This window comes from Leptidea sinapis, chromosome 14 (assembly GCF_905404315.1).
Source record: "Leptidea sinapis chromosome 14, ilLepSina1.1, whole genome shotgun sequence".
Classification (NCBI taxonomy): Eukaryota; Metazoa; Arthropoda; class Insecta; order Lepidoptera; family Pieridae; genus Leptidea; species Leptidea sinapis.
Window position 1 is genome coordinate 1261531 of NC_066278.1, and position 15638 is coordinate 1277168.

The following is a 15638-nucleotide window of genomic DNA, read 5'->3' on the forward strand; positions in this document are numbered from 1 at the left end:
CATTGAAGTAAAACTGTCCTGAAAAGTTTTGTAACAATTTCGTATACATTTTAAAACAGTTGACTAAATATTTCACCCTGGCAGGCTTTACTTGGCTTTGCAGATTTAATTGTGAGCGACAAATTTTTTGTTCTATGCGTAGTATTTGTTTTCATTTCCAAACGGCTGTAATATTTTGTACACAAATTTCGGCGGGCCAACAAAGCCGTGCTCATAATATATGTGATGTTCGAAGAGTTAAAAGCTAGAATAAACTTGATAATTTAATGTCAAGTGAGCTCTGTGTGATACTTTATGGATGACGGACGATCTCGAATTAGCGTCTTCTAATTACTTATTATAACTATTATTATCAGGGACAGTATTTTGAAGAGCTGTTAAATCTGATCCTTGCTGACACCATCATGGGTGGGTACCTTCAAGAAAAGCGCGTACACCTTAAAGGCCGGCAACGCTCTTGTGATTCCTCTGGTGTTGCCATCACAGACCCCACCAACTAAATAATAATGTAGATCTATCTTTCTAAAACTGCGCGTAGTAACTCTTTGTCCTGCACAGCCACTTAATTAGCCGATTTAGGGACCATCTAGTTATCTTAAAACATAACTTATTAAAAAAAAATTAAGCATTCTTCGCGGGTCCATGGGCGGTTGCTTTCTTACTTCCCTCGCGTTTTTTTTATTGAATTTTCTTCAATGTGAAAATAAAACTGTTTTATGAATCTCCGTTCAATTGCGTCGTGCCTATTGTGTGTCATTCACTTCACTAGTAAAGCTGTAACTAGGTACGTTTTAATGACATAGACATCAAAAAGTTGAAAAAATGTAAAAAAATATACTTTAGAGATACATCGTTCAGGATTTTTTGAGAGGCCTTTTAAAAATATTGTTACTTCGTGTGTATCTTTCGATTGAGGAATCTATTTGTGAAAAATTTAGCTCAGAGTTAATAGGAATACTATCCGAGAAGAAATTGCAATGGGGCCCCCATATTGAAGGATTGACTTAGTTTTGCAGCATACGCGGTTATAAAGATTAGACAATTAACTGACATAGATACGGCGCGACTTGTATACTTTAGTTACTTCCATAGTATTATGTCCTATGGTATATTGCTGTGGGGCGTCACTGCCGACATTAATACAATATTTGTGCTGCAGAAGAGGGTTATTCGCGCTATTTGTAACCTAAGCCCTAAGGAATCATTGAGAGAAAAATAATGTAATGTATGTTCATAGGCACATAAGTGAATTTGCCAGAAACTGTCATAACCATAATGTTAACACCAGGAACAGACATAAGCTTATAATGCCTACTACTCGACTTAGTCGAGTTAGCAAATCTTTTGTTGGGCGATGTATATGCTTTCACAACAGGATCCCAGAAAATGTTCAAAGCAAAAGTATTACGTTATTCAAAAGAATTGTTAAAAAACGTTTGTACCACTCAAAGGTTAATATAACATGAATGACTTTCTTAATGATACCACAGATTGGGAATGGAGCGACCGCCCTCATGCTATTAAATAATAAGTTTAATTGTACAATGTTACTTTGTAAATGTTTCTTTAATTATTGTAACAAATAGTTTTGTTAAAAAAAAGCCCGCTGAGTTTGTTGCGCCCATTCTTCTCAGGCCTGAGGCATTCATTTTGGAATGGGTGGTAGTTTTTTTGACTTTATGTAATTTCACATCCTTGAATTTTGCACTATCACAGCCTATCGGCTTTATTAGTAAACGAGTGATAGTTGACTAATATACTGCAGTTTTTGGTGATGTAAATAATGGAATTAATTATAAATTTCACAAATATACTTTAATAAGAAGTTTTAATAACCTTAGATTAAGGATTGGTTTCCGCTGCGATCCAACTAGATACGGCAGGCGTAGTCGCAACATAATATTTCCATAGTTTGAATATGCAAAACAAACTTTAAGTATCCATCTCTTCATTGCTTTTAATCCTTATTTTGCATGGCAACTAAATAAATCATCTACATGCATAAAACACTTTGTACGCCGTTTATAATCACTGAGAAAGATAATAATATAGATGGCTGCAATATTTTTTTCAATTCCAATAGCTCGTGCCGCCTTATTGAGGATTCCAGTTTGAGTTTTTGTGAATGTTTTTGACGCGCCTAGCATTCCGGAACACGGAACAGGTCTACGAATTTCATTCCGCCCCGTTGGTACCAACTGTAATTGTAAAAAAGCCGGTCGGACGAGTGAGGCAACATCGTCAATAGTGTTTAAAGCTCTGAGATATTTTGTGAGGCGAGAAGAAAATTTTCACGGTTTTATTTTAAATACCCAATTGATAATTGAATAAGCTTTCATGCCTTTTTATCGAGCAGCCCATTGATCGAGAAGTTGTTTTTTATGACTGAGTGACGAGCAAGAAGTTTACCTGTTTACCTGTATTACAATGCAGTGCCGCTGAGAATTCTTGAAAAACCCACATTACAGTATCGAAATTTTGCTCTTTACGTTGAGACATAAGATGTTAAGTTTACCAGTGGGAGGCTGCTTTGCACATGATGTCGGCTAGATTATGGGTAACACAACGGCGCCTATTTCAGCCTTGAAGCAGTAATGTGTAAGCATTACTGTGTTTCGGTCGGAATGGCGCCGTAGCTAGTAAATTACTGGGCAAATGAGACTTAACATCTAATGTATCAAGGTGACGAGCGCAATTGTAGTGCCGCTCAAGATTTTTGGGTTTTTCAAGAATCCTGAGCGGTACTGCATTGTAATGTGCTGGGCGTATCAATTACCATCAGCTGATCATCCTGCTCGTCTTGTCTATTATTCATAAAAAAATGTCTCATTGGCCCAGTCAGTTTACTAGTTAGAACGTCCTTCAAACCGGAAAATATAATGCTTACACATTCCTGTTTCACAGAAGAATAAGACGCCTTTGTGCCCGCTTTTCGACAAATACCAAGAAAAAATACCAACTTTAAGTATGTATGTATTTACAGACAGAAGAAATCGGTTCATAAACGAAGGACTTCTCAGTTCTATTTGAAGTGGAGTGAGTTTTATTTTTACTTATTTTATTTTACTGGTTTTAATTAAAAAACGTAAAATACTACCTTAAAATATACATACTGATACATTTGTCTTTTCATTTAGGAAACATGCGTTAAAAACCTGATTCAACCGATTTATGTATAAATGACATCGAAAATAAAAATATTTAACATTGTTCGACTGCCATATGGCTTTTAATACAAAATGGAGCATTTATAAGACATCTCTCATCCAAATTATGTGCGTCCTGTCAGAAAAAACCGGAAATTAATTCCTCATTTCATCCGACTATTTTATATCATGGTATTAGCATCTTGGAAACCCTCTTTACAATACAAATACTTGATTTTCATATCTTCACACTCTTTGCATTTAATTTAACTTACAAAATGTAATATATTTATTATAATATATTATTCTAGTTTATTATTTACATGGCTTGTTTATATATTTATATAGCAACTAAAATTGGATGTTTCTGAAACAAAAGTGAAAACGCACACAACATAAAAAATTAATCCTATAAAACCTACTAATTGTAGTAAGATATATATATTGAATAATAATATGTATTGATATAAATCGAAGTGAAGAACGTCGAGCCACGAGTGAGTACGAAGATATTTTGGTACTCGTGTTGGCTCGGGTATAATCAGCGTGCGGTGCGATTGCGGTCGAAATCGTGTTCCGGGCGAGCGCCGAGCAGTTAGTCAGGGAAGAACTACCGAGCGAGGCAGTTGGGTCGCACGCGCATGCCGGGAACACTACGTTCATATGACGTAATCGTAATTGCTGTGCTAATTGTTAAGTGTTCCTACTTTTTAACCGACTTCAAAAAAGGAATAGGTTCTCAATTCGTCGGTATTTTTTTTTATGTTTGTTACCTCAAAACTTTCGACTGGGTGAACTGATTTTGATAATTCTTTTTTTTTTTAAAGCTGGTGCTTCCCGTGTGGTCCCATTGTAATTTGGTCCAGATTTGACAGTGGCATCCATGAGAAAATCATAAAAGTCTTAAATTTGCTATACATACGTATAGCTAATTGGATGATAAATTTACGAATAACTCAATATCGCGCCAACTGATTTCGATGATTCTTTTTTTATTGGAAAGGATGTACTTCAAAGATAGTTTGGTGAGAGTTTGGTTAGGTTCTGATTACGGAATCTATGGCAAAGTAACGGAACTCTTCAGTTAAGCGCTTACGTTTATTGCTGCATAGAAAAATTTAGTATATCTGCACATATTTCGACAAGTTGTTAGTTAGTGTACTTCAAGTACACTAAAAATCAAAAAAAAAATTTAACAAAAAACAACCGACTTCAAAAACACTATTCCAAAACAATAGATATGATATGCACTAATTCTAGTTACGATTATTGTAATTTTTAGAGTTGGTGTCATCCAAGATAGGCTTGTCACTACAAACATAGTTATAGGTGAGATGTGCTTGAGTCGTGAGGAGGTTCGAGGCGAGAGCGGGTCGCGGCGGAAGGACATTGATTCCAAAAATTACAATAATCGTAACTAGAAGTATATTGTATAAAAATACGATTATTTTTATACTTTTTAGTGCATATTATATCTACTGTTTTGGAATAGTGTTTCTGAAGTCGGTTATTTTTTTGTTACAATTTTTTACAATTGTAACGTTTGTTGCTGGTTATATAAGACTGTATTTTACTTGCTGTCATATTAAATGCCCACAACAATAAACAACTACGAAGATCCTGACCAATTGACTAACCTTCCACCGTCATATATATATTTAAATAAATTTTTCTTACTTTGTTAGTACCGACTTGTTCTGGACTAATTAGAGGTGCTTCGATAGTTTATGATGCATTCGCGGTCGAATCTATCATTATATATATACAGTAACCGTTATATTTATACATATATATATATTGACGATTTGGCATGTTTTGTATTGTATTTTGCCCCACAAATTATTGTATTAATGTATTCCACAATGAAGATTAACTGATAATTCGCGTGATAGAGTACACGGGTCGTGTTATAACATTAATTACTATACAATCGCTGGTATTTCGCCGATCATTATAATTAAATAGAAATTATTTTGACGTTAGATCCTCAAACTGACTCGTTTATAAATAGCCATTTTATCGGAGTGATAATAATTATTAATTTAAAATATTATATCTAAAGACTATATTAGTTCTTTATAAAAGGACCTTGATACAAAAAGTACGAACCACAATTGAAGTCATAGAGAGAAATTGTCTATTATATAGTCAATGTTTAAGACGAAATTATTAGCTCATACATAAGTGTCATACGTGGATAAAGTGATTTTGATTTTGATTTGAAATGAGGTTGATAACACGAAATTTATTTTGCTTTGAGTGATCGCACTCTCTTAGGCTGAGATCTATAGAGCGTACTAAGACTTAACTTAACTGAGTGTTATAAAACGAGAACTTGACTTTTGCATTGGCACAAAATGGCCCAATGGAAGACCAGTTTTCAAACCAGCAACATGCTGAGTTGGGACCATTTTATTTGAATCGTATTTAATAGAAATGTTTCAGTCTTTTTGTTTTTTGCTTGTTTATCAATCTTAAGTTTATATTTATTTTTTATGTTATATCTTTGTACAAAACTACTTACTTATACGTTTCAAAATAAAAAAAAATATTTCTTTTCTTTCTTTCTTGCATTGGACTGTCTTAGCTTAAGCTTAGTGTAATTTCAGCTGTCAAATGTCTATAAAATCAAAATCAAAGATTATTGTAAGCTTATACTCAGTTTTACGTACCTAAGTAAAGCCTGAGCAAAGTCTAAGGACGCTGTATAGATCTCAGCTTTTGTTGTCTCGAACGAGCGTTGCATAGCCGAGCGTGACAGCTCTGTATCAATTTTTATCCACCGAGTGCTCAACGTGCTTAAATAGGTTATCACTTCAAAACATCGGACAATGAATTAAATTATTGAAATAAGATGTTATTAATTAACTTTTAAGAACGTTATATAATTTTGCCAATGGGAGACTCCTTTGCACAGAATGCCAGCTCGATTATGGGTACGACAACGGCGCCTATTTATGCAGTGAAGCAGTAATGTGTTAGCATCATTGTGTTTCGGTCTGAAGAGCGCTGTAGCTAGTGAAATTATTGGGCAAACGAGACTCAACATCTTATGTCTGTTATACAGTGTGTTTTTTTTAAGTGGGACAGTATGGGGAAATCCTAAAGTATAAGAGATACAGGGAAACTGTCTTAGGAAACATTAGGTACTTTTTTGTGAAAAAAAAATTGGTATTGTCAAAATTTTGGTCAAGTGTGAGTTGACCCTAAAAATGATTAATTTTGATGAAATTTTTTTTTTGACGCACATCTACTCAGTTTCATGAGGGGATCATTTTATTGTATGGGAAGAAAAAAATCGGGACAGCAGAAGTTAGGTAAATTTAATAAAATAATTTTACATTAAAGTAAATGTTCAAAGTGGCCTCGCCTCACTCTTGTCGAATGCAGGCACGAGCGCGTTTCAGAACACCTCTGGTAGCTTTAGACAAGGCGTTGTGATGTATGTTGTTCAAATGATAATGCACTGCGTCTTTTAACTCTTGTACAGAGTTGTAAGTATCTGCATAAATTCGACCTTTAAGGTACCCAAATGAAAAAATCCAACGGTGTTAAATCGGGTGAACGTGGTGGCCATTTAATAGGGCCATTTGTGTCCATCCAGCGATCAAGAAAATGTTCATTCAAAAACTGTTTAGTACCTATTGTGGGCAGGGGCGCCGTCTTGTTGGTAGATGATATTATTAAAATTTCACAGCCATGTTTAATATTTCCTGATATTTTTGACTATTCAATGTTCCATGGTAAATTTTAATGGCAAAGATTTTATTATGTAATATTGCACACCAACAATTAAAGGAAAAGCGGACCTGGTTATGGGTTGCCGTAGTTCGGAAGGGGTTTGTACGTGCCCAAAAATGATTATTTTTTCTATTGTACATGCCATTGTTTGAAAAATTGCATTCATCTGTCCAAATCGGAAAAAGCCGGATTGGCTTGGAAAAGACGGGTTTCTAATCGAGCATGCTACAAACCACTGGCAAAATGCTAATCTCCGGTCAGTGTCTCCTGGAAGCAATGCTTGTACAAGATGACCTTCTATGTAACACTTGTACTTGTAAGCCTTCAATTTCTTTTGTACTGTAGATCTATGCACACCGATATTGTTAGCAGCTTCCCTCAATGAGGCTTTTGGGTAGGCTTCAAAATATCCTAAGATTGCGATAGTTGTAAATTCATTTATTACTGTGGCTCGTCTCCTCCGTTTTAGTGTAAAACAGCCTCCCCTTCTTAAATTTTTCACCAGTTTGTCAAAAATTTTGCGGTTCGGTTGATCGCGGTCCGGATTACGTTCCCGATACCACTGTAACGCATTAACAGAGCTACGATTAACAAAATACGCTTCAATTAAATTTACTTTATGCGAGTTTGATAATTCCATGACGAAAACTTAACATAATGTTAACTTTAAACAATGAAATATCAAGTAAAATACTGTTTGTTTCAAGAAGTTCCAAATTTAAAATTTGTTTTTTTTTTTTTTTTTTAAATTAGATTTGTAAGGTAAGGTGCTCGCGTAAGAATACCTTAAGGTATTTTAATCCTTTTTAAACCAAATAAAGTGTTCCAAATTCAAATGTAAAACTGGAATAGGCAACATTTTTTTTAATAAAAACCTTGCAGTGGGCAGTGGTAGGCAATTTACACGGGTTGTAATAATGAAAACGATTTTCTTAAATTTGACTAACTTCTGCTGTCCCGATTTTTTCTTCCCATACAATAAAATGATCCCCTCGTGAAACTGAGTAGATGTGCGTCAAAAAAAAATTTCATCAAAATTAATCATTTTTAGGGACAACTCACACTTGACCAAAATTTTGACAATACCATTTTTTTTTTCACAAAGAAGTACCTAATGTTTCCTAAGACAGTTTCCCTGTATCTCTTATACTTTAGGGTTTCCCCATACTGTCCCACTTTAAAAAACACTCTGTATACATTTCAACCAGTGGGATGCTCCTTTGCACAGGATGCCGGCTAGATTATGGGTAGTAATGTATAAGCATTGCTGTGTTTCGGTCTGAAAGGCGCCGTAGCTAGCGAATTTCTAGGCAAATGAGACTTGACAACTAAACTATGTCACAAGTTTACGAGAGCAGATGTAGTGCCGCTCAGATTTTTTGGGGTTTTTCAAGAATCCTGAGCGGCACTGCATTGTAATGGGCAGGGCGTATGAATTACCATCAGCTGAACGTCCTGCTCGTCTCGTCCCTTATTTTCATAAAAAAAAACTTAAATTAGTTTACTAAAATAAATGAATTTTTATACGATTTTAAAACAATTTCGTTTACGCCTGAAAAAACCAATCCTTTTTAATTAATCTTTTAAATTTTCCATGAATATCGTTTGTCGCGTTGCGGAAAAGCTCCATTTCTCTTAAATTATTTCATGATTATATTATGATAAGTTGCTGGATAATCTCGCCGAGTCTATTAAGAAAATAATTTTCTCTTGTCCAATCTGTCAACGTAAGAAATATCTGTTGCCATTTTTCCGTGTTGGCAACATTCTAAATTATTAATTTTACGCAACAGAATAATAGAGTGATGGTGGTTGTAAGATTAATTTCGCAATAACTAAATGGTTTTTTATTCAAAATTTAAATTCAAGTCTCGGTGTCCGGCGTTCTCGCTAGCATGCCTATAGTATATATATTTATATTTTATATAATAGCTGATGCCCGCGACTTCGTCCGCGAAGATAAAGGGTTTTAAAAAAACAGTTTACGATTCCGTTTTCGTTCCCGTTCCCAACGTATTACATGAATCTTATTTCGAGGAAGATTGTTATGGCAAACTAAATCCTACCTACCATTGGTATATATAGTTCATCGACGTGAATTTCAGCTTATCACAAATCCCGCGGGAATGATGGATTTTTCCAGGATAAAATATAGCCTATGTCCTTACCCAAGCTGTAGTGTATCGCTATACCAAATTTCATTAAAATCGGTTCAGAAGCTCCGGCGTAAAAGCGTAACAAACAAACATTCACGTTTATAATATTAATAATGATATAAAAAGTGTGCGTGTACGTACGCACGCAAGAAAATTACATTCCCGACTCGTGGTCACACCAAATTGAATAGCGCTTACATTCATTGCTGCATTGAAAAATTTAGTATATTTACACATATTTAATCAAACTTTTAGTTGGTGTACTTCGAATTCACTAAAGATAAAAAAATAAAAATTAACAAAAAAACACTACTTCAAAACAATAGATACACTAAAAAGTATAAAAATACTAGTGGACCCAACAGACGTTGTCCTGTACACACGTCTTAAATTTGTAAAATCTGTCCAGCCGTTAAGAGGAGTTCTTATTTATATGGACGGAGAGAATTATATTATATGGACGGAATTGAGAATCTAAACCAATCTCAAATTCACTAAAACAAACAAAAAAATCATCAAAATCGGTCCAGCCGTTTAGGAGGTAGTTTAATTGTGAATCTAAACCATTCTCAAATCCACCTGAAGACACACACCAATCTCAAATTCACAGGAACACACAAAAATATCATCAAAATCGGTCCAGCCGTTTAGGAGGTAGTTCAATTGTGAATCTTAACAATCCTCGAATCCCCTTGAACTCACACAAAAAATATCATCCAAATCGGTCCAGCCGTCTAGGAGGAGTTCAGTGACATACACACGCACACAAGAAATATATATAAATAATTTGCGTATTTTTATACACTCTAATTAATTAATCTAATTCTAGTCACGATTATTGTAATTTTTGGAGTCGTTTTAGTCGGTTGTTTTTTGTGTCCATTCAGTCAATAAATATATTTTTTATTTTCATTTTCATGATAAACAAAGAATCGATAGTCGATCATTTAGATTCCATTGTTCCGTCCAAAGGGATAATTAATATCGAAGCAACTAATGTATGGCTCGTGACTAGACTCGCAAGTCTCGACGGCATCCGATACCTTCACTGACAGCGAAAGTTCGGAAAGTGACTTATATGTTACGTAAAGTGTAATTATTGTTATGACCTTATAGATCCTTTGATAACGAACAAAGTGATCATATTAATTGATACCTAAATGATTGATTGAGTGCGCTTATCGAGTTTATAACAGTTGATTGGTAGCTGACTGAGTTATTTGACGCTACCCGCGTCATAAACTCAGTCAAAGAACTGCTTCTAGTTATATTATTATATTTATAACTAGCTGACCCGGCAAACGTTGTTTTGCCATATAAAGTATAATTCACGCGATAGTTTTATAAGTAATAAAATATTGCCTATATTATAGCCTGTACATCATTTTGTTCTATTGTCAATAGTTTTTGCAGCGCACGCAAAAATAGGTTTTCGATTTTACACCTTGTGTTACAAAATAGCAATTTTATTACGGATCCCTAATTTCCCCTAAATCCCTAAAAAAAACATAGCCTATAGCCTTCCTCGATAAATGGACTACCCAACACTGAAAGAATCATTCAAATCGGACCAGTAGTACCAGAGATTAGCGCGTTCAAACAAACAAACACTGCAGCTTTATAATATTAGTATAGATTTATAATTAAAGCTTTGGTCGAGCAATTTAAATTATTTTTTTTTGGGACGCTTGAAATAAAACCATTTTTTTTCTCAAAATTGATTCCTTTAGAATTATTTTTGATGTCATTTGTAATATAGTAGAAAGTACTACCGCTTCGGACACAAATGGCGCTCTGAGAGAGAAGAAGCGGCGCAAGAAACTCTCCCAGCATTCTTTTTTTGTGCATATTTTAATTAAAATATACAATATTGTACTATCATTGCTATTGCTATAAAATAATCATAATCTAGTCCCAGGCTGTTCAACCACTTAGATATTCAGCTGTGGAGTAATAGGATTTACGACAGAGCCATTTTTAAATAAAACATTTGAATATTTATAAATAATGCCTGAACAGTGGCTGGGACTTTATTTTAAAAGTGTATACATTGACCCTTAAAGCTATTATGTATCTTATGAAGCCTACTAGAATAAGTTACAAGCAATCCCTTATTTCTAGTGTTATAATCATGAAAATCACTATTAAGAGCAAAAAGGTGACGTGATTTTTGTGAACGTATATTCATAAATGTACTCACAATGAACAGTTATAATATTTAAGAATATTATATAATTATTAATTCGCTGACTTCCTTCTAAATAAATAAACTCTAAAAACTATTATTAAGAATGTAGTTCTCTTGGGTTGTTTGATGGCTTTTATCTACAATGGGACCCGGTAGCAGTACTTTCTTTATATATATCACCATCTGGTCTTTCAATCTAATTTTATGATGAAGAACGTTTAATATAATATTTTGAAATATTTCTAGGAATAATCATCTTAATGATAAATGTATTATTTTTGCCAAAATAAATCTTGACAGCCGAAGTTTTGTGAGTATTATATGTACCTAGAATATAATATATATTGTATATTTTATACATTCCTGTGCATTTCAGAAGTCTAGCGACTTATAATCATATAGTAAAAAATATTTTATTTTATATTAAAACGTATATTAATAAGTATTTAATTATGAAAACACAATTTATCGCATGACGTTTTAATTAATTAATATTCATCGTGAAATTACCTTTCAAATTAAAATGGCCATCATATTATAGTAACAAGCTATGCTAAAGCTAAAAATTAAATTTTTATGCAATTTTGATTTGACATACGTAAGTATCTATCTAAACTCAGTGAATTGACAGAATAGTTTTAAATAAAAAAAATGTTCTACTTTGGGAAATATTCCTAGGCTAAAATATTTCTATATATAAAATACATATTTTATTTGTATGAAATTTTCGTATGTCTTCAAAGGACGAGCGTAGAGTTCACTGGATGGAAGGTGATCAATACAGCCCATTAATTACATCATCAATGAATACCCACTGGGTTACCAATTGTTAAGCATTTTTCCGCACAGAGTATATTTTATATGAGTGATGTGGGTTATGAATTGTATGTAGTCCTTGAGCCTAAGATACTTCTTATAACAGGAGCTATCTGCTAGCGAAATACCAGTCAAATACGATCCAGCCGTTACACTGATAAACCAAAACAAACAGAGAGCTAAACAAAAAAAAAATACTTTAAGATTATAAAATGTTTAACAAAAAAACAATCGACTTCAAAAACACTATTCCGGAGTATAATATTAATCGGTGTCCTCCCGCCGCGGCCCCGCTCTCGCCTCTCGCCTCCTCACGTCGCGCGTGTGACACAAGCACATCTCACCTATGTACAGGGGCGTGCATTGTTTTCCTAGCAAGGTACTGTAGAGTTGTATGAAACGCTGCTTGCCTCGTATATGCAATCTTTAGACTGCCTACCGTAGATAGTAAATTAACTTTAACACTAGTGCTATATTTATTTAGGTTCATGACGAGGTAGGTACTGCCTTATTGCTTATATGATATGCATGCCTTTGCCTATGTATGTAGTTACAAGCCTGACACCTAACACCGACTCCAAAAATAACAATAATCGTAACTAGAATTAGATTAATTAATTAGATTGTCTGAGAATACGCAATTATTTTTATACTTTTTAGTGCATATTGTATCTATTGTTTATTGGAATAGTGTTTTTGAAGTCTGTTGTTTTTTTGTTATTTTTTTTTTCTAGATTTTTAGTGAATCTGATGCACACTAATAATTTGTCTAAATATGTCTAGATCCACTTTTGCAATTCAGCAGTGACGTTAAGCGCATTGCAATTTGATTACAGACAGAAATTTTGCCACAGATCGCACCTTACTATAAGTCGTTAAAGTGTTCCAAGAAGTAAGCTTTTCACTTCGAATAGAAATACTATTCCGTTTTAAAGAAAATTTTTTTTAATTTAAATTCAATATAGTCGCTCTGTTAATTTGTTTCCATTCAATAGATAAGGCTTTATTGATTACGTCATACACAGAGCCAATCAGAGCTTTTAACGAGATACGAGCGTGCATTGAATAGTGCACCGAAATACATAAAAGTAATTTATTTACGGAGTGGAAAGATTTTTTGTACAACAAATTATTATTAAATTTTAATTAAAGTCGTAAACACTTTGAATAATAAGTTAGTTGCCGTTTGTTATTTTTAACCGACTTCAAAATGGAGGAGGTTCTCAATTCGATCGGTATTTTTTTTATGTATGTACACCGATTACTCTAAGATTTATGATACGATTTACGTCATTCTTCTTTAGTTCGATGCGAATTAGATGACATTTGGTCCCATAAACATTTTACATGGTTTGGCCCCGTAGTTTTCATTTTATGAACATTTTTTATGTAAATTTTTGTCTACGTGGATGATAACATTGTTTTTTGTGTAAGGATTTTTTTTATTAAGAGCTTTCATTCAGGTTGATTATATATTATTATTATTAACTGATACTAAAAAAAATATTAAAAACAACGTTTAAAAAAACCGACTTCAAAATTTGAAAAGTATCATAATATAACTAAAAATTTAATTTAATACACCTCTTATGCAAAACTTTACCTTTAATATTAATAAAATACTATTATATGTATGTGCTAAATATTTTTAGCTACCTACACTCGCTACGCGTGACTTTGAGCGGTTTAGCTTCGTCTAGAACAAAACATCCCAAGCGGGCAGACACGCGCGACTTATAACCTATCAATAGGTAGTTTTATGTAGTGTTAAAGTTCCCGTGATCAATGTGGTATCTCAAAAGGGTATACTGTGGTTGTGAACTAGCTTTTGTTTCAAAATGATTTGTTATATAAATTCTCAACAACATATTAACGTTGTTGGGAAGATATCAGCTTAAATTACAGATTCACTGTAATACATATGTAATACTAGCTATAAAGCTTACACTAAAGTTAAGTTAATTAATACAATAAATACAGGTATTATTTATAGTGCTATTGCCAGTGGGAGGCTCCTTTGCACAGGATGCCGGCCAGATTATGGGTACAACGGCGCCTATTTCTGCCGTGTAGTAGTAATGTGTAATCATTACTGTGTTTCGGTCAGAAGGGCGCCGTAGCTAGTTAAATTACTGGGCAAATGAGACTTAACATTTTATGTCTCAAGATGACAAGACCAGTTGTAGTGCCGCTCAGAATTTTTGGGGTTTTTCAAGAATCCTGAGCGGCACTGCACTATAATGGGCAGGGCGTATCAATTACCATCAGCTGAACGTCCTGCTCGTCTTGTCCCTTATTTTCATAAAAACAAAAAATATTAATTTATATTAATATGGATACTATAAAATGTAACACATTTTAAAAAAATATACTGTAGGTAAATATACGATTAATATTTAATACTGATGTTTATATTTTGATTATATGTTAGACAAGTAAAACTGGTCTTTGTTTTGACCTTTGACCTTCTCTGTGCGGCTTTTTCCTTCAAAACAGCCCAATTCACCCTCTTACCGGTAAACTGCAGAAAAACGACGATATGCTAACTTGTACATTTCTTTCGTAGACATTTTATAACTAGACGAAGACATATGAATTTTTTTATGGTCACAACCGTTCATCTTTTATTTAGCCCCCTTAGAGGTGAAATTCCTTAAAATATTATCATAGTACTAAGTTATATAATTTAAGGATTTTACCTGTGTTCAATTTAAGTTCCTAAGCCCTTTTAAGGTTTCGTGATATAACGGCCCTTTTTCAATAACTTATCTATCCTTAGTTTAACTTACGGATACATTGCTGTCACCGTTTAATGACGAGATCTTATTTATCAATAGTTATGTCCAATATAGTTATAGTCCAATGCTATCTGTCAGGGGATAGATTTGTGTACCTCTAGTAAGTTAAACTAAGGATAGATAGGTTATTGAAAACGGCCGTTAGTTGATAAGTCAGAGAGTTAGTCAGTCGGGAGTCTACGTTGTACAGAAGAATTGAATTTAAAATTGAATTTTAAAATTTCAATTCCATTAATAATTATGTTTGTTACAGAGACGGGGGACACGGATAAGAGCAATGGTATGAAGGAGCCGGGATCACCTGAAGAACTGGTATGTAGAAATACTTATTTTTTATATGGTATGGTAAATAGTGACAGGATGAAAAAATGGTCTAAATTACTAATTAAGTAGCATCTGCTGTTCATGCCAGTATCAATATGACGGCACTGACAACCACTGACCTGTATACCTTTGGACAGGCTATTCCATATGTTTGACAGCGAATTTTTTGTGGCTATTTGAAGCGCCACTCGCGAGCGTCCAGAGAACTAACTTTGACGTTTCATAAATGGCTGCAAGAGAAGTGTACAGTACTCTGAAGTATTATTGCATTTCGAATTAATTGCCAAAATGCCGAATATCTAACAGGCACAATAGCACTTTGACAGCCGCCAGTCCAGTGGTATATAGTAGAGTTCGGTGTATAATACAAATGGCTGCGACAGAAGCGTACAGTACTCTGGAAGTATTTTTGCATTTTGAATTAATATTGTTAGTTTTCCGTGTTATTTATACTTAAGGAATCATCGTA

General features: G+C 33.9%; 1 protein-coding gene across 2 annotated transcripts in view; it reads left to right on the plus strand.

The window, feature by feature from the left end:
* The window catches only part of LOC126968057 (apoptosis-stimulating of p53 protein 2), a 395431-nt gene that overhangs the window by 180247 nt on the left and 199546 nt on the right, over positions 1-15638 (plus strand). For both annotated transcript variants that reach the window (XM_050812856.1, XM_050812859.1), the window contains one exon: positions 15099-15157. In XM_050812856.1, the coding sequence (XP_050668813.1) occupies positions 15099-15157 (59 nt within the window). The remainder of the gene's footprint in view (positions 1-15098; positions 15158-15638) is intronic.